The sequence below is a fragment of the Eulemur rufifrons genome, chromosome 14 (genome assembly GCF_041146395.1).
Source record: "Eulemur rufifrons isolate Redbay chromosome 14, OSU_ERuf_1, whole genome shotgun sequence".
Lineage (NCBI taxonomy): Eukaryota > Metazoa > Chordata > Mammalia > Primates > Lemuridae > Eulemur > Eulemur rufifrons.
Genome location: NC_090996.1, coordinates 27,903,409 through 27,923,312, shown reverse-complemented (window position 1 = coordinate 27,923,312; position 19,904 = coordinate 27,903,409). Strand labels below are relative to the sequence as shown.

Here is a 19,904-nt window from a genome sequence, read left to right as displayed (position 1 = left end):
CGTTATCTTGCTCATCATTTTGGTTATCTGAAACTTAATCTGTGATAGATTTCTATAGGGAGGGTCTATGAGAATAGTTATTCCCAGAGTTCTTACATATTATTACTAGTTTGTGCTCTTGAAAATCAATTTTGTGGACCTAAAAATCTTAGGTCACATTTTCTTAAGCATCTTAAATATATCACTACCTTTTCTCAAAGCATTGCTGTCACAGTTGGGTGTTAATTTTCTTTTCCCTTAGAAAGCACTTGTCCAAAGGAGTTCTTCTTTTTCTCCAAAGTTCAGGAATTTTGCCAGAATATATATGTGTTAGTCATTCCAAGTCAGTATTCTCAGGTACGTGATGTGCTCTTTAAGTACGTAATTTCAAATCTCTTTATTTCAGCAAAGTTTTTTTTTTTTTTTTTTTTTTTAATCAAATTCTTAGTATCTCTACCTTTGGTTTTCTTCTCCAAGGGTGGCTATTTTCTGTATGTTGGATCATTTACCTGTCTTCAATATTTGTCACTTTCTCTCAAATCTTCTTAGTGCCTTTTCAGTTTTTCAAAAAGCTCATTTTTTTCACCTTCCAGATTGGTCTTCATTTCTGAAATGTTTTCTTTAATTCCATGAATTTTGTCACCTCCATTGAGTTTTTCTAATTCTGGCGTATGTTCTTTTATGCCTTGTATCATTTTTGTATTGTTTTTTAAACTTGTTTTGAAATAGAAGGTTACAGTTACATGAGTATTTCTGGCATGTCTTTATTATCTATAGAGATATTCTACTTTTTATTCTCTTTTCTCATAAACTCTTTTCTTTATGTTTAGTTAGGAAATGAAACTTTTAGAGGGAGGTGTGGTTGACGGAGCAAGACTCTCTCTCTCCTGTTGTTTCTGTGTAGTATTCTGAGATCTGGCAACTCATTTTCTGAGGTTTCCGAGCTCTGTTGTCCTCCTCAACTTCTATCTGGCTCTCTCCTTTCCTTCCCTCTGCGTCTCCACTGCTCAACTGCAGATTCCACTCCAGTAGTTTTCACCCTCACTGTGGTGCCCTGTCCTGGAGGGTCGTCCCAGTGGACCAGTGTTGAGAGTTCACGGAGGCTACCTGGGTTAGCCCATGTCCATTTCCTGCAGGTCCCTTGCACCCACATGCTAGGGGGGAGGTAGAGGAAAACCTCCCCCCATTTTACTGCAGTTCTCAACTTGGCCCGGCATGCTGTCCTTCCAGGGAATGCTACTGGTGACTTGGGACTCTTTTCTTGGGGCCTTTCATCAGATGCCCTGTTGCTTCCTCTGCAATTCCCTAGGCAGATGCCATATAGCCCTTGCGGTTGGGTTGGCTTATCCTCACCTGCTTATACTGGGGCTTGTGGGGGTACCTTGTCACCTAGCTTTGTTATAAATGCTACCCATGGGCTTCTGGTTTTACTATCTAGTTCCTATTTTTTTATGTGGGGATTTAGAGAGATTAAAAAATTATGCTGCTGTCACTGCTGTCTTTCCAGAATCCCTTTCTAAATAGGCATTTTAAATAATACTAATAAATCCCCCCCTTAATAATAATCCCACCAGACAAAGCACAAAGGAAGGAAGCTGCCAGTGAGGGTGAAATTGAAGGGAAACAGGTGGTTGGTAATAGGCCAGTTGATTACTGTGGATTAGAGCTCCTTTTGCTTCACAAAAGTAATCACATCTGATGGCTCCTCGCATTTGTTCATTCAGAGCAGAGCTTCCCAGCCAGGGTTTGCAGATCTTCCTGGGGGTGGGGTGCTAAAGTGGTGATTCCTTCAGCCTTCAGGGTAGGACCAAGGGGCTGGAGGCCCCACCAGTCACCTCCAGCCTGAGTGGCTTTGTCTGTTCAACCCCATTGGGACATAGAAATGGTATTTTGAGCCTTGCATATGGATTTATTCGTTCATCAAGCATCCCTCTTTTTTTTTTTTCTTTTTAAGGGGTTGGGGGGGTTATGAGGAGGGCTGCTCAGTTGCCTTTTTTGTTGTTGTTATTGTTATTGTTGAGACAGAGTCTTACTCCATTGTGGTGCAGTGGTGTCATTGTAGCTCACTGCAACCTCCAACTCCTGGGCTCAGGTGATCCTTCTGCCTTGGCCTCCTGGGTAGTTGGGACTACAGGCATGTGCTGCAATCCCCGGCTGTGTTTTTTCCCCCCCTTTTTTGGTAGACACGGGGTCTCACTCCTGCTCAGGCTAATCTCCCCAACTCCAGAGCTCAAATGATCCTCCCGCCTTGGCCTCCCAGAGTGCTAGGATTACAGGTGTGAGTCACCACGTCCAGCCAATCAAACATTTTTTACTTTCCAAAAAATTTCCTATTTTGAAAAATTTCAAACCTGCTGCAAAGTACAAAACTGTACAATAAACTTGGATCCATATGCTGTCCACCTAGATTCACCAGTTGTTAATATTTTGTTCCTTTGTTTTTACTTTCATTTTCTAAATAAATGATAAATACAGATAATACTATATATAGATATATATGCGTGTATATGCATATATTTTTCTGAACTCTTTGAAAGTTGTTTCAGACATTGTGATTTTTTTCCCCACTTACATCGTTCTGCATTTATCTGCCAAGAACAAGGACATTCTCCTACATTACCACAATATTATTATCATGCTTGAGAAAATGGACAATAATTTCACAATATCTAACATACAGTTCACATTCACAATCCTCTAATTGTTCCTAAAGTGCCGTTTGTAGCCTTTCCGCTGCTAGATTCAGGGTCCAAATAAGGTTCGTGCATTGCTTTTGGCCGGATGTCATCAGACAGTCCTTGAGGCTGGACTCTGTGTGGCTGTGCCCTGTGCTGGGTGTTGTGGATCCAGAGATCGGGCAGGCCCAGGTTCTTGCTTTTAAGGAGGTTATGGTCAAGAAGCAGCCACGTTATAAGTAAAAACAATGAAGATGAGGACCTTCCAGAGCTTTCTGCTGGTGGCGTTTTTTCAGAATTTCAATTCGCCTTTTTAACAAATGGCATCCAGCTCCCTCCTGTTCTGCAAACGCATCGTGCCTGGTGAGCTTTCTGGAACCCACAGGAATCCGTTCACACTTGGGCACCCACCTGCAGCCAGCCACCCTAAGAGGCTCCTGGCCCTCCTGAGTTTTCTGCTGGGAGCCTGGAGGCCCAAGAATACACTCCTTTCACGTAGACATGTCTTCCATAGTTTCTCAGTAATTCATCCCCAAGTGTGCGGTGGAATGGAACAGAGCAGAAAAACGTTTTAATCAAGTGTAGACCAACAGCAGTGACAGAGCTTGAAGGAGCCTTGTTTTCTTTTTGCTTTGTCAACTCTTGCAGTCATTAGCTGTCAAGGGGAAAATAATTGTGTTTGCTCAGAAACGTAGTTTATTTTGCTAGATCCTTTGGGACAGGTTTAATATTGGGGTAACGTGCATGTTCGAGCAGGTCAGTAACAGTCTTGCTGTGGTTGCTGAACCATGAGCTGAACCATAGGAAACGCAATTCATATGAACCTGGAATTAGAATTCTGTGTTGACCTAATATCTTGATTTGGCCCTGAAATTCTCAGCCCACATCTGTCTTTGGAATTTGCCAGACTCCCAGAGTTCATGTGCAGTAGGGGTCTCAAACTGGAGTTCCTACAGGGGCTGGGTGGACAGCAGGGGTGAATAAAGCAGGCCCGGGAGACAAGGGAGTTGGGGGAGTTTGGGAGGAAACTGGGCAGCGTGTGCCCTGTCTGGAGGGTTGGCAAGTCCTCAGCACCAGTCCTGGCTGCCTGAGATTGCCCGGGCCCCTTGCGGGCAGACACTTGGCTTCTTCAAGAGAAACCTAGATCTTTAAGGGAAATGTCCTGGTTTTTAATTATTTGCACCTAGTTAAGAAATCATCTCTGTCTCTGTGTGTCTGTGTCCCTTTCTGTGTCTCTGTCTCTTTGTGTGTCTCTGTCTCTGTCTCTCTGCATCTCTGTCTCTCTCCAAAGGATGTCTACAAGACAAACAGGCCATGGGGGGCCCTGGTTCTTTAGCTCAGATGTGTGGTAATAATAATACACCCCCTTTGGTAACCTTTCTCTTTTTGTCTCTTTCTCTCCGTGGCCTCCGCTGTTGTATTTTGTTGTCATCTTTTTATCCTTCTTCATTCACAGTCCACGTTTCCTGCCTGGGGTCTCAAGAGGCTGAGATTTGATGACACTATTGTGACTTGTTCAAGAGCCAAATTGAGTTTTCAGCTTGTTATTCAGATGTGGGATGTCTCCCTCTGCAAACGCTGTGTCAGTAACGACTCTGCAGCCCATGAAAGCCCCCAGACACCACGCCTCTTCACTGCAAGACAGGGACCCGTCTAGGTCTTTCACCCCCTCCTCAGATGCGTTTGCAAACGTCATGACCGTTTACCCCTGAATACTCAACTGTGTAATTTTCTAAGCCCAAGGATACTTTCTTACATGACTGCAGTGTGATGATAAAATGCAGGAAATTTAACATGGGTGCAATATTATCATGTAATATGTAGTCCACATTCATGTTTCACCAGTTGGGCCAATTAAACCTCTTATGGCTATTCTCGTTGCCTGATCCAGGATCTGGCCTTGTAGTCGCCTTTGGTCTGGAATGCCTCACAGCTCCATTGTCTTCAATGACCTTGATTTTTTTTGCATGCCTCTTCTGGCAGATTGGTTGGTCGGACGTCTCTTGGTTTGGATTTGTTCGCTGTTTCCTCACGACTATATTGAGGTTGTGTCTGTTTGACAGAATCTCAAGGGCTTTTAATCCGTTTCTTCTTGGCCTAATAGAAGGACACTAATGAGCAAGCAGATGTCTGGTCTCACCGATGGCCAAACTTAGTGCCAAGAGGTCATCGTCAAGAGCAGGCTCGGCACTTGGTGGCCCCAGGGAGACTGTGGCACACAGATGCATTTTGTTTGGCATGTGAGATGTTTTAACAAATTGTGAATCAGCGTTTAAAGATCTTTGACTCCCTGCTGCTCTTGAAAGGCTGGAAGGCCTGGCAACATGGGGCTATACTCCCTGTGCCTGGTGGGGAGTCGTGGACACCCCTTCCCATGGGTGTGTGCTCTCTGCTTCCCCACGACACGCACCGCTCACTGGATGTCTGCTGTGTGTGTCCCCCGGCCTGTTCCTGCCTTTGTTACCTGCTGGGCTCCTCCAGGCCTGGGCTCTGACAGCTCTGGGCCGGGCTCCCTGTTAGCTCTGCTCACCCTGCCTTCTGCTCCGTGTTCTTCCGGGGGCCCATCGGGAAGCAGTTTGCCAGTTCGTATCTGCTCCTCCTGCCTATTTGTCCCTGTTTGTCTGTCTCGAGGGGGTTTATTTGGGTGTCCATTCTTCTGCTTACTGGCGCTGTTGGCATTCGCTCCTCCAGCAGGTAAGCTGTCACGTGAGGTACCTTAGAGTGTCCAAAACCCCCTTCCATGGAAGCCCAGTTCAGCCCAGTTAATGTGGGAAATGCCGCATACCTAGAGGGCCAGGAGCTGAGGGGTGGAGGTAGGGGATGGAGATCAGACAAAGACCTTCCCAGGAGGCGAGGCCGAGGTGCAGAGTGAGCCAGGGTGCAGAGGATGTAGGCTGGGTGACCGATGTGGAAATACTTCCAGGCGAGGATTTGAGCATCATTCCAGGCTCTTCCGTAGCCCTCACTCCCCAGGAGAAAATAGATGTTTTTGGTTTGGAAAATAATGACAATGGCGCCCTGGTTCACAATTTATGAATAATTATGACGATAATCTAACAGCATCTAACATTGAATACCTACCCTATGCCAGGCACTTTACATATATACACATACACACACCCACACACACACTTAATTCTCTCTGGAGTTTCTGAAGTGGGTACTTTTGTAATCCTACTTCATAGGTGATACACTGGGTAAGTGACTTGCCTAGGGTCACACGGGCAGAGCGAACATTTGCCCCTGGCCTGTCTGACCTCAAAGCAAACACTTTCTTATGGCACAAAGGACTGCAGTGAGCTGCCTCCTGGATGATAAATATGTGCCCCAAGAAGTAACGTCTGTGAGTTTTGAGTCAAGTATGATTCTGGCAATTAAATTTGGAACCCTGAGATTTTCCTGTTGCACTAAGTATATTTTAGGTGTGTGTCACCTGCAGTTAATTACCTTCATGAGCTACTGGACTATGTCCCTGGCTCTGGGTATGAAATGTGGGGGCCAGAGTGCTGTTCTGAGTGGAACTGGTCAGGTGGCCAATGAGATGGGGTTTATAAAATAGTGAAATGATAGTGAGGGGGTGGGGGAGAGACTGAGCACTAAAAATCAAACAAGCTTTTTGCAACTATAATACCTCCTCCCCATCCCCTCCGGCTGGCAGAGATAAGATGCCACACAGCTCAAGCCAGAGAACAGCCAAGGGAAAATGCAGACTTCCTGGAATTTGACGCTCCTGGCAGCCCTTGGCCTCTCTGGTTAGAGAAAACTACTGGAAAGAAAGGAAAAGTACCCAGACTGCTTGTTTTCTGAACAGGATCGTAAGGAAGATTATTTTTCTTGCTTAGGTCTTTGTTACGAAAGTGGTATGGCAGGAGGACACAGGGCACTGAGTGGCTCCCGGGCTTGAGTGTGGCCCAGAAGTGTCCTGGAGGCGTGTTAAAATGCAGATTCCAGGCCACACCCCAGGGTGTGTGACTACCGAGGGGGCCTAGGAATCTGCTTTTTATTTTTAATTTTTTTTTTTACTCCTAACCACGTTAGTGTGTGTTTCCTATGAGCAAAACATTCTCCTTTGTATCTACAGGACAGCAGTCAAAATTCGAAAATTAACATTGACCCATTTCTACCATCTCATCCCCACATAGTGGTCGACTTTAACCAGTTGCCCCAATAGTACATGCAAGGTACCCATGAGCTTTTGTGTGGCCGGGGAAAGCAAAATTCCTGTAGGTGTGTCTCAGTGTGGTGTTTTGATGCCTGTGAATTACCAAATGCACTTAACAGGTTCACTGGTTTTGTTTTGAGTAATTATCCTTTGAGTGGTGTTGTCTGAGGTTGCTGGTTGTTTATTCTGACATTGGGGCAGGCATAATTGCTTTGACTTACAAACATTAATTATTGCAGTCATTGGAAGCTGTTTGAGAGGTGCTTGCCACCTACTCGATGATTTGCTTTCCCTCCTGATGCTTTTAAAGAAAACTGCAGGGCAGCCAGCAGGCATATTTGGGGCTGGGAGTGGGAGTCGGCAGAGCTTTCTGGAATCGGACGGATGAATATCTGAATACTTCTCTCCGTCTCCACGGCCACCACCCCAGTCCTCCCAGTCCTGGCCGCCAGCATTTCTTGCCTGGATTGTCCACAGTGGCCTTCTGATCTGCCAGCTTCTCCTATTTCCAGCCCTGGCTTGTTTTGCTTTTCCTGCATAGCACGTCTGCATCCCTCAGCTTAACACCTTTCCCTGGCTGCCCTTCCTGCGAAGACAGACAGCCACACCGCCTGCCGCAGCCCCGGGGCCTTCAGGATTCTTGGCCTGTCCCAGCCTTCCTGGCTTCCCCAAGTGCCAGGGCCCGGGCAGGCCTCGGCTTTTTCCTGCCTCTTTCTTCTGCCTGGAACCTCGTACCGGAAGCATTGCCGGCACCAAGAGCTTGTTAGAAATGCCGAGTCCCAGGCCCTGCTCCGGATGCTCTGAGTCAGAATCTGCGTTTTAACAAGACCCGCAGTGGTTTGTGCGCACCCAGCACAGCACCCCCGGGTTCACATGGGGTCCTGCTTCACCTCCTGCAGGTCCTGTGTCGTCTGTCTCCTTCCAGAAAGGCCCTCTCAGATTCCCCTTTGTCAAATGCTCCCTCGCTCTGTATCTCTTGCTTTATTTTTGTCTTTTTTTTTTTTTTTTTTTTTTGAGACAGAGTCTCACTCTGTTGCCCAGGCTAGAGTTGAGTGCCGTGGCGTCAGCCTAGCTCACAGCAACCTCAAACTCCTGAGCTCAAGCGATCCTCCTGTCTCAGCCTCCCGAGTAGCTGGGACTACAGGCATGCACCACCATGCCCGGCTAATTTTTTCTATATATATTTTTAGCTGTCCATATAATTTCTTTCTATTTTTAGTAGAGATGGGGTCTCGCTCTTGCTCAGGCTGGTCTCGAACTCCTGAGCTCAAACCATCCGCCCACCTCGGCCTCCCATAGTGGTAGGATTACAGGCGTGAGCCACCGCGCCAGGCCTCTTGCTTTATTTTTGGTGTATGCTTTTATCCAAAACTGTGTTACGTACTCGCTGACTGGCTGGACCACCTGCCCTTTGTGAAGATCCCCTCCGTGAGGGTGAGGACTGGATCTGTCTTGCTTCCCCTCCATTCTGTTGTCTAAGCAGTACCCGGGGCTGGGGCGTAGTAGGTTTCAGAAGAGCATTGGTTGAGTTATGTATATTCTGCAACAATCCTGGCAGGTCCTTAGCATCTCCCGTTACTTAGGTGAGAAAACTGAGGTATAGAGAGTGGCATTGACCTTGGGCACCGCGCGTTCGGCTAGGTGTGAAATTACTCAGGCTGCTAGACTTTCACTTTGTCAAACAAGGGAATTGGAGGGTCGGAGGAAGTTAGTTTACTTTGGCCAAACTATTGGACCACTCTGTAATTCTTACCTCTCTGCTCCTAGACTCAAAACTGGGGTTAAAAATGCCTCGTAGGGTGGTTGCGAGGATTAAACAAACTACGTGTGCGAAGCTGCGTATGATAGTTGCTGTAACAAGTTACCCTCCAATGCAGCAGATTAGCACACTGGGTGCCACACTAGAGAAAAGTGTTTGTCTTGGGGGCCATGGTGTTTTATTACGAAAACAATAAAAACTTTGAAAACAAAACAATCCTTTCTAATGTAATGAAAAATTTATTATTTTGTTTTCTGTGTTTTTTTTCCAGTAAAAAAGTAACATAAAAACTTAATAATGGGAAAAGTAATGTGAAAACTTGAAAAATAGTTCATAAGGGTAGAGTGTTTTTCTTGTCAGACTTAATTGTAATTTAAAGGCAAATATAAATAGAAAAACAAAATTTATTGACTTCTATTCATTTAATCCATGTTTTTAGAATTAAACTGTCAATGTTAATTGTAATAATAAGAACATCAACAAGGTACGATTTTCATGAACCAGCTGCAGGATTTTGCCCAGGTTTTGCTTCACAAGGCCCCGGGCTCAAAACGCTAGCGTGAGTTAAATACAACTCACCCGGCAGCTCATGTGTTAAACAACACTTGCATTATTTCATAGTTCCTGTGGGTCAGGAGTGTGGACATGGCTTAGCTGGGTGACTCTGACTCAGGGTCTCAAGAGGTTGCCGTCAGGTGCTGGATGGGGCCACAGTCACTTCCAGGCTTGACTGGGCCTGGAGCATCTGCTTCCGTGTTCACACGTGGTTGCTGGAAGGCCTCATTCTTTCCCATGTGGGCAAAGTGTCCTCACATGGGACAGCTGGTAATGCAAGAGACACAGCGACAGAAGGAGCACAGGCCAGAGGGCATCCAAGACTGGGTGTCACAGTCTTTTTATAACTGATCTCAGAAGTGACAACCCATCGCTTCTACCACTAGCGGTGAACAAGTCCAGTTCACACTCAGGAAGTGAGTATTACGTGTGCTTGTTGATACCAGAATCGCTGGGGCACCACGGAAGCATTTAGAATAGCACTGTCCCTGACACCCAGTGAGCACCGTGTACGAGTCCAGTTTTCTGTGTTGCCTCTTCCAGGTGGCTTCTCTGCATCACAGTCGCCAGGGCCGACCTTCGTCTCCCACCAGACACTCAACCCCAGAAAGGCAGGTCTGTGGCCATCGCAGGCACCCTCCTGCCTTCTGTGCCCAGCTCTTGTTCAGCAGATGCTTTTTGATAACTTGTTAACAGACGCAGCATCAGAGTGACACATGCTGGTCGTAAAGGCACAATTCGCTTTTTGAACATTCTGGGAATAGCAAGCTACTTAAAGACAAAGCCCATGCCCTGAACTTAGTCTTGTGTGACTTGGGTCTTGCATGTTATTCCTAAGGAGGAATGACGTTATTAATTGCGTGCTTCTTGGTGTTGTGCGCTGACCTGGGCACTTTACACTCCCTGTGCCTGACCATCTAGCGCTGCAAGGGTCCTTTTCTCTCCGTTGGGAGCAGAGGCGCATCCCAAAGAAGCCACCGAACGCTTGGCCCGTGGCCCAGCCGGGTGGGGCAGGTCTGGTATTTGAACCCAGCCCTGTGTAACGCTGGAGCCACACATCTTGTTTTCTCTTTTGGCGTTATGTGTATAAAGAATACAGCGTTTTAAAGTAAAAGCCCACTAAAGGGTAAGCTCCAATACCGATATGAACACATTGCAAACAAATTAAGATAACTGGGAGCATTGACTGGGTATTTGATGTTTGGTTAATGTTCTAGGTGTGACACTGGTTTTGGGACAAGCCCATGTTGTGGGCACCCTAATGCAGTGTTCAGCAGAGAGTAAATCCAGTTGCATGGCTCTATTCATTCCCTGCTTTGTCTCATATGAATTTTAAGTCATCTTATGCTCTAGATGCAAGCAGTCAATTTTCAAAGAATTAAAATGTAATAAAACACTTGAACCTTAGGCTTGAATATAAGCCGGTCTTTGATTCTGAAGTTAAGTCAGGTCTCAGGAGGGAAACCTTAGGGCTTCCATCGAATCCATCAGTTCTCATTGTGCTGGGTTTGCACGGGAGTGCTGCAAAACGGAGATTTCTGTGTGACAGAAGGCTGAGCAAACCAGGCTTGACTTGGATTGTTTAGTTGAGATGTCCTAAAATGATGCTTGTGTATGGCTCACCGAGTCTTTGAGACCACATTTCCAACTGAGTTTTGAATTGGTGACAGGCCTCCACTTTCCCTGAAGCCATGTTCAAAGCTGCACCACCGTTCATAGTAACGTTTGCCTAATCATCTTTCTCAAACCTAGAGGGATGTTAATCACAGAGACGGAAAGTAGAATGGTGGTTGCAGGGGCCGGGGAGGTGGGGAACGGGGAATTGTTTAATGGGCACAGAGTTTCAGTTTTGCAAGATGGAAAGAGTTCTAGAGATGGGTGGTGGTGATGGCTGTACGACAATATGAATGTGCTTAGTGAACACTGCTGAACTGTACACCGGAAAATGATTAAGTTGGTGGATTTTGTTGTATTTACCACAATTAAAAAAAAAAACAGCACAGAGGCTGGGTGCAGTGGCTCCCACCTGTAATCCTAGCTTTCTTGGAGGTCGAGGCCAGCCTGAGCAAGACCGCTGTCTCTTACAAAAATAGAAAAAGTAACCCGGCATGGTGGCACATGCTTGTAATCCCAGCTACTCGGGAGGCTGAGGCAGGAGGATCCCTTGAGCCCAGGAGTTTGAAGTTGCTGTGAGCTGTGATGACAACACTGCACTCTAGCCGGGGCAACAGAGCAAGACTCTGTCTCAAAATAAAACAAACAAACAAACAAGCCAAAAAACCCCCTGCCATACAATTTTCTAGAGTGGCTGAACTATCTTTGTTTCCACCTGTGATGTATGAGAGTTTTAGCTCTTCCACATTCTCCACAGCGTTTAGTGTTGGCATTAAAATTTTTTTCTAACCATTTTAATACATTTGTAGTGGTATCTCACTGTGATTTTGGTTTGTGTTTGACTAATGATCTTGAACAGCTTTTCATGTGCTTATTTACTGTGTATCTTCTTTGTTTATATGTCTGTTCAAATCTTCCCCCCCCCTTTTTATTGGGCAATTTTGTTAATTTTACAAGTTTTTTATATATTTTGGATCTAAGTCCTTTATTGTCTATATAATTTGTAAGTATTCTAGTCTGTAGCTTATCTTTTCATGCTCTTAACAATATCCAATTTAACATTTCTGTTATGGATCATGGTTTTGGTATTTATAATTTAGTAATCCCAGGTTAGACATGATTTTCTTCTAAATGTTTTATAGTTTTGTTTTACATTTGTTTGTGATCCGATTTAACATTTCTGTAAAGGTGTTGGTTGAAGTTTATCTTTTTGCATATGAATATCCAGGTGGTCCAAAACCATGTATTGAAAAGACTTATCTTCCTCCTGAATGGCTTTTGTACCTTTGTCAAGAATCACTTCACCGTGTTCGTATGAGTTTATTCCTTGACCTTTTGTTCTTCCTATTGGTCTATGTCTATCCTCCGTCGCCTTAATTGCTGTAGCTTTATGGTAAGTTTTAAAATCCGGGGTAGTGAGAGTCCTCCAACTTCGTGCTTCTTTTTCAAAATGATTTTGGCTATTTTAGTTTCTCTGTAGTTCTGTGTCAATTTCACAGTCAGCTAGTCTGTGTCTACAAAAAGTCCTGCTGGGATTTTGGTTGGGCTTGCATTAAATCTGTAGATCAATTTGGGAATAATTGACATCTTAATTATTTTGAGTCTTCTATGCCATGACCCTGGTGTCTCCATCTATTTAGTTCTTCTTTAACTTCTTTCACCAGCATTTTTGTTAGTGTTCAGCATACAGATCCTGGACACATTTTGTCATATTTATAACTGTTTCATCTTTTGGAGGTATCATAAAGGATTCTTTTTATAATTTTACTTTCTAATTGTTCATTGGTAGTGGATAGAAAGATAGCTACTGTTTGTGTTTGACCGTGTATCCCATGACCTTGAAAAACTCATTCTGGACCTTTTTTTGTAGATGTGTGAAATTTTATATGCAGACATTCATGTCATTTGTGAATAGGGACAGTTTTAGTTCTTCCTTTCCAACCTGTGTGCTTATTTTTGGCACGGGTTGGAGGGGCGTATTTCACTGGCTAGAACCTGCTGTGCTGAATGTGAGTGGCAGAGAAAAGCCTTCCTTTGCCTTGTTCACAGCTTTGGGGGCAAAATATTACTTCACCATTAAGTGTGATGTAGGATTTTTTGGTATATCTAACCTTAATACATTTTTTAAGTAGTCTAGTAAAGTATGTTGTTGGAAAGCTAAAGAATCTTTCTTCTAATTTCATTATCCAGAAGTGAACATTATTAATATGCAAATATATACCTGCAAATATGTGTAAGGAGTTGTAGTAAATATACTTTGTTCTCTGCTGCATTCGCTTAGGGTGTATTGCAAATGTTCATCTATGGTAATAATCATATCTATCATAACTTTGATGGTTGTATAGTGTCCCGTTATAGGAGAATGTACCAAAATTCACCCACTCCGACCTTATCAAACATGTAATTTTTAGCCAGTTTCTTTCTGTTATATTCACAACTTCCTTTAAGACTTCTCCTCCTCCTTTTCTGAATACAGTTTCCTGGAAGCGGAGTTACTGGGTCCGAAGGTACGTGGTTCTTGAGGCTACTGATTCATATTACCTGAAGTTCACCTATGACCAACTACTTACAGTTATGAGGTGTCTGAGGGGGTTGGTGGCAGAGGCTTCAGCTGTATAACCTTGAAAAGTTCCTTAAGCTGTTTTAGCAAAGCCAGATGATCAGGAGAGTCTTGTTCACATTTGCACAAAAATCTAACTAACCAAGAGATTCTGAAGACCTGTGCTGACCAGCCCACGTTTTCTGATGTCGTCTTTGAAGGCTTTAAGTGTTCAGTTTTATCCTGTTGACTTAATTCCCTAAACTTATATGACATGATGTCAGGCTTTGGAGTTAAAGGGTATGGGTTTACATCCCAGGTTTGAGTGTGTGTTTGACTCTCTGGGCCTCAACTTTCCCATCTGCAAAATGGGTACGGTACAGCTAACCTCGTGGTGTATTGTCGATGTTCTAATGAGACCAAGTGTGTGACAGAGGCAGAAGGACAGGGACTTGGAGAGACTTAAGTGAATTGTACAGCCCACATTAGGGAATATTTTTCCACTCACAGACCTTTTCAGGACTTGTTAGGTGTTTAGTTTCGGACATTTGCTGTTCCTTTCACAGATGGAGTGAGTGCAGAGCCTATGGAAACGCCCGTGGCTGGCTTTGTCTAGGATTAGGGGGATTCTTCAGTGGCCCCTTCGTGGTTTACTTTCTCTAAAGGTTCCGAGATGAATGTAGAGTTCTCAGGGGATACCTAAGTAGGTGGGAGTTTCTGCTTTTGATCCTGATGTTCTTTCTGCCAGAATATAGTGCCGAAAAGCAAATTACAAAGAAAGTGCTGCCTTCGTGGGCTGAGGTGTCTTCAGATGCGCTGAAAACAGACACAGACCCAGTGATGAGCTGTAGCATGTTTTCTGACTAAGTAAGTGTGTGGCATGTCCATACCAAGCAGTAGTATTTCCATCTATAAATAGGCTGAGCTAGAGGCTGACTGTGGTGAATTGTTAAATGAGACAACTCAGTTGCAGAAAAATTGATAATAGGATCCCATTTTATAAAGTAAACTGTGTGAGCGTGCGGGGGTGGTAGCGATTGTCTGAGCCGGGAGGAAGGCATGAAGCGTGCATGCCAGGGTTTTACCCTTGGTTACCACGGGGAAGGGATGAGCGGAGCAGTAAACAAGGGAAAGAAGACTTCAAACAAACAGTGGTGCATGGGAATGTTTCTTTTTTTTTTTTTTTTTTTTTTTTTGAGACAGAGTCTCACTTTGTTGCCCGGGCTAGAGTGAGTGCCGTGGCGTCAGCCTAGCTCACAGCAACCTCAAACTCCTGGGCTCAAGCGATCCTACTGCCTCAGCCTCCCGAGTAGCTGGGACTACAGGCATGCACCACCATGCCCGGCTAATTTTTTCTGTATATATTTTTAGCTGTCCATATAATTTCTTTCTATTTTTAGTAGAGATGGGGTCTCGCTCTTGCTCAGGCTGGTCTCGAACTCCTGAGCTCAAACGATCCGCCCACCTCGGCCTCCCAGAGAGCTAGGATTACAGGCGTGAGCCACCGCGCCCGGCCTTATGGGAATGTTTCATCCTTGAAAAATTATACTTAGGATGTTTGTGTGTACCTGGGGGAAGTAGGATAAGACGGATATAAAATGTTAATGGGGTTTATTTCAAGGTGTTGGGAGTTTCATCTCATTTTTGAATTCCTTCTTAAATGTGTTCTGATTGTGTGAATATTTTGTAATGATCATTTTTAATTTTATAATTTTAGAAGCAACGCAGCCTTAAGCTCTTCTCATTGCTAGGAAAGAAAAAAATTTCTATCATGTTTAAAGGCACTCGGGCTCAAGACCTGGGGTAGGGAGTTGGGGGCACAGGTAGAAAATGTGGGAGACTCCTCTGTCTGGCATAGCTGGTGAGAAACCAAGTCTGAATCCCAAAGGAGGTGGAGAAAAGCTCTTGTGGGCTTTGGGGGCAGGAAGACCTGGCTTTGGATCTTGGCATTATATCTCATTGGTGGCCGTGTGGCTTTGGTCAGAGATCTTATCTATCCAACTCCTCTCCTATAAAATGAGACTCCATAGTGATGGAGTCATCATGCATTTTTCCACTGAGTGAAGATTGGTTGGAGGAATGAATGCATACTTGATTCAGTGAGACATGTGTAAAGTCTAAACACTCCACAAGCGGCAGTTTTCTCCCCCTGGTCCTCAGGTTCCATCCTCAGCCAGTGTATGTAGAGGGTGGGTTCAGTAGGTGGGGTCCTGTCGTGGCCTGGGATCTATGTTCCGTGGTATATAATCTTACGTGGGGGTGGATGAGGACTTGGTCAACTGCTTCTCTTCTTTATGCCTCACTTTCCCTTTATCTACTTGGTATGTGCTTCTGCAAATGGAGAGAATATTACAGAGTGTGCCTGACACTGCATTAGGCATCTAACAGATTGATGGATTCAAATAGCCTGAGCATAGCATGTGTCAATATTCTGAATTTGGGGGCACTAGAACCAGTTCATGCTTGTGTCCATCATGTAAGAACAGCTCTTGAAGTCACTCTGCAAATGTGTCCTTGGTAACATGGTCTTTTCCAGTGATGATCTCTAATACATGAGAATATATTGTTTATAAGCTGCAAATTATGTGCTTTTATTTACACACATTCCTCCCTACCTTGGGTCTGAATTGCCAATTTTTAAATATATTTTTTAACATTCTTGTACCTGCAGAGAAAACGAGGTGCTCAAAGTCCAGCTGAAGAAATATGTAGGAGCTGTCCAGATGCTGAAAAGAGAAGGTCAAACAGCTGAAGGTGAGGGGGACACTGAGTCCGGGTGGGGAGGGGCTGAGCTTTTTCATTATCCCCTGTGCCTGGTACATAGCAGACATTCAACATGTCATGAGTACGTACGTGGATGAATTAGAAAAATGGTGCTGGTCGGGATCCTGGAAAACAGGACGAAAATCCTGCCGTGTATTCTTGTTAAATGTGTAACTATCAATAATTATGATAAGACTCACTTACTAGACTATCAGCAATACTCATGTCAACTTGTGTACTTAAGGACTTTAGTGTCCAGAGTCTTGAGACATTTGCAACACAGGGAACCTTGTGATGTGTTGCTTGTGCGTCAGGCTGGGCATGCAAGCAGCAGGATGCCAAAATGATGGAGAATCAGCACTCCGGCCTTAGGCTGACCAGGTTCCAATCCCCAGCTCTGGTTAAGTTTCATATTCTCTGTGTGCCTTGGTTTTATCATCTGTAAGATGGGATTAGTTGACAGCACCTACCTCATGAAGCAGCAATCCACGTAGACATCTTTGCATAATGCCTACAATAGAGTAAGTACTGGATAAATTTTAGCTATTACTATTGTTGATGTTATTAATCAGAAATGCACAGAGACAGAAAAATGATCCCTTCATGAGGATCTCGTTAAACGAGGTTGTACCATATGCTTCCTCTCTGTGCACTTTGGCTACAATTTTACCTGTCATGAATCTCCTGAAAAGTTTCTCAGGTCAGCCTGAAGAAAGGGGACTTGACTTTTGCAGCCCTCAGCTAACTGAGCATAACAGAAGTTTGTTAAAGAAAGATGCGTTCTTGGAGTGTGGACATTTTAACCAAGGTGGACACTCCACTCTCGTAGGCCTTGGCTGGCAGCCAGACTTGCATTTGAATTTAGGCTCGCCCACCGTCCCTTGCCCCCTTGGAGTTATTTTCCCATGTGTACAAGGAAGCATCACACTAATGTCATGAGGTCCTTGTGGGAATTTACCAAAATAATGAATGCAAAGTTTCCAGCCTGGCACGTGGCATATAATAAATGGTTGTTGGCCGGGCGTGGTGGCTCACGCCTGTAATCCTAGCACTCTGGGAGGCCGAGGCGGGTGGATCACTCAAGGTCAGGAGTTCGAGACCAGCCTGAGCGAGACCCCGTCTCTACTAAAAAAATAGAAAGACATTATATGGACAACTAAAAATCTATATAAAAAAATTAGCTGGGCATAGTGGCGCATGCCTGTAGTCCCAGCTACTTGGGAGGCTGAGGCAGTAGGATCGCTTAAGCCGAGGAGTCTGAGGTTGCTGTGAGCTAAGCTGACGCCACGGCACTCACTCTAGCCTGGGCAACAGAGTGAGATTCTGTCTCAACAACAAAAAAAAAATAAATAAATGGTTGTTATTTGTCTATGTGATGGAGATGGGGTTGGAATCTGGATATGACTGATGTAGTAACATCATAAAGATGCGAATTTTTCTGGAAGCTTGTGTGTTTTCTTATGGTCTCCATTCGATCAGGATCAGCAGGTTGGTGATAATTTTTTTCAGTAACATACCTCGCTTTATTCATATTTGATCTGTAGCCAGGATCCGTCCAGGGGCTGTCAGTGCAGAATTAATCATATCTTCTTCTGTGGGCTCACTGCCCCTTCCATACACATAATGCTATCATGGCCCGGAATTAATTTCATTATGCAGCGTTATGAATATGTTGGTATTGCGACTTTTCACTTCTCATCTCTGTTTCCTCAGCAACTGGCTTTGGTAGTCACTCATTACATTCATTATGCGTTTTGAATGAGTAGTATTTGCCTAGCCCTTTACCCTTTCCAAGCAAGTTCAAATGTATTCTGATTTGACTCAGTAACTGTGATGAGTAGGCAGTTTTTTCCTCTACATTAAAAAATTTATTATTGGAGGCTTAGGAGAGCTTAAGGGGCTCGTTCCTGTATCGGGGGTCGAAATGATCTCGACGTTTTCCTCCAAATCCCTGGTTCTTTACATTATAAAATTCTTGAACTTTAATGTGTAGAGGAATTACCTGGGGAGCCTATTAAATATGCCTCTTTCCAGGACCCTGTCTCTGGGAGTCGTTGCAGTGGATTTAGGATGAGGCGCTAGATTTGCATGGCTAGATATGTGCCTCTAATGCAGGTGACCTGTGGACTGTGCTGCCGACCTTTTGTGAATTCTACACTTTAGCTACACAGAACTTTGATTCGATGCAATAAGAAAATTAAACCTAGGAAAAGACGCACCACTGGACTTGCTTTTGATTTGAAAACCCCAACACTACAAAATGCATTTCTGACTAGGAGGATTTTTGGAGTGATTCTCCCCAAATGGGCACACAGAACCTACAGCGCACAGAATGGTTTCTTACGGCAGCTGAAGTTGCATTTCCCAGGACTCAGCCTGAGTGCTCTGAACCAAAGCTGGATGTGAGCCTTTTTAGGGTGCAGTTGTGATAGCTCTTAAATGGATTAGAGTGGAGATGATCAAGCATGTTCTTCTCTTCCACGTAGCCTCAGTTCCTTACTCTATTCTCTTACCGTGTTATTTAAGACCATGTCACCTTATCTGAATCCTCCTTCAGTGGAAGGTTTTTATGAAAACCGTCAAGTGTGGGCATGTACCGGTGCCCTATTATTGCCTATGTAAGTCCTACAATTCACTCCTTCGCTCACTTCACAAAAATTAATGAGCACTCACTGTGTGCCAAGGACCCTGAATAGCCTTAATAAAAGACAACTCCTTCAGAAATTGCACAATGGCCTCCTTTCAATGGCTTTTATCTAATTTTAAGTGATTTCATCTGTTACTCAAAGAAATTCGGACTCACTCCTCATCTCCCAGCTAGTTGCTGCCTCAGTTTGTGGAAAACCATTGCGTTTTCCACAACACCATTGCTGTGGTGGCTCTGGATGTCTGGGAGTTGGAAGCACCTGAGCCTACAGGTGTGCACCACCACGCCTGGCTGATTTTTCAATTTTTTTGTAGAGACAGGGTCTTGCTATGTTGCCCAGGCTGGTCTTCAACTCCTGGCCGTAAACAATCCTACGGCTTCATTCTCCCAAAGTGCTAGGATTACAGACGTGAGTGGCCTAAAGACCCTGTTTTGATCTGTGATTTTCTCGGCTCCTGGTGTTGGGGGATGGACACAGAGACGTCTTCTTCCTAAATTCTAGGTGGGAACTTAGAATGCATTTCCCACAATTTAAGCTTTTTAGTTTGAGGATATAAAGATTCTTTACCAAGAAATTGCTTATGAAATTGTGAGCTCATCAGTAGGGAAAAGAGTGAAAAAAATCATTTAATCCCCAAATGCCTTCAGGGTTGAATAGATTCCTGAGGGCTACCCTGGGACCTTCACCTTCATTATTACGTTCTTGTGGAAAAATGCCTCCAGGATTTAAAAAAAAGAAAAATCAACTTCAAACAAACTTTTAGAACAGATTGTTGACAACCTTCAATTTTACAGGAATCAAATTTTAGATTTCCACCCTCCTCCTTTTTTTTTTTTTTTTTTTTTTTTAAGTGTGATCTAGTTCCTCCAAGAAAATCATGACTTAACCAGAAAAATAGGGAGTAGAATTTTGGGTGGCTTCATTATATAATGGAAAGATTTTTTTTTTTTTTTTCCTTAATGTGGTCCAGAAGTGAGGTTGGGTTGTTCAACACTAAAGTACTGTTTTTCCACGCTCAAGTCAAATGTGGTGAGAGCTTATGCCTGCATTTGTGTTTTTGGATCTCTCATCTTGGAACAAAGATGTCTTTGTGTTCTTCCTCCAGCATCAGAGCTGGGGCATAAGGGCCGCCATGTTCACAAGGAACTAGCTTGGCAATCCAACTTCCATTGTAACTCTCATCGGACGTTTGATCAGTTCTGTTGGTAAT

The 19,904-nt window shown here is 44.2% G+C and overlaps 1 protein-coding gene across 2 annotated transcripts in view; it reads left to right on the top strand.

Moving 5' to 3' along the window:
- SNX29 (sorting nexin 29) overlaps positions 1 to 19,904 on the top strand; it is a 439,800-nt gene that overhangs the window by 153,337 nt on the left and 266,559 nt on the right. For both annotated transcript variants that reach the window (XM_069486909.1, XM_069486910.1), the window contains one exon: positions 15,955 to 16,037. In XM_069486909.1, the coding sequence (XP_069343010.1) occupies positions 15,955 to 16,037 (83 nt within the window). The remainder of the gene's footprint in view (positions 1 to 15,954; positions 16,038 to 19,904) is intronic.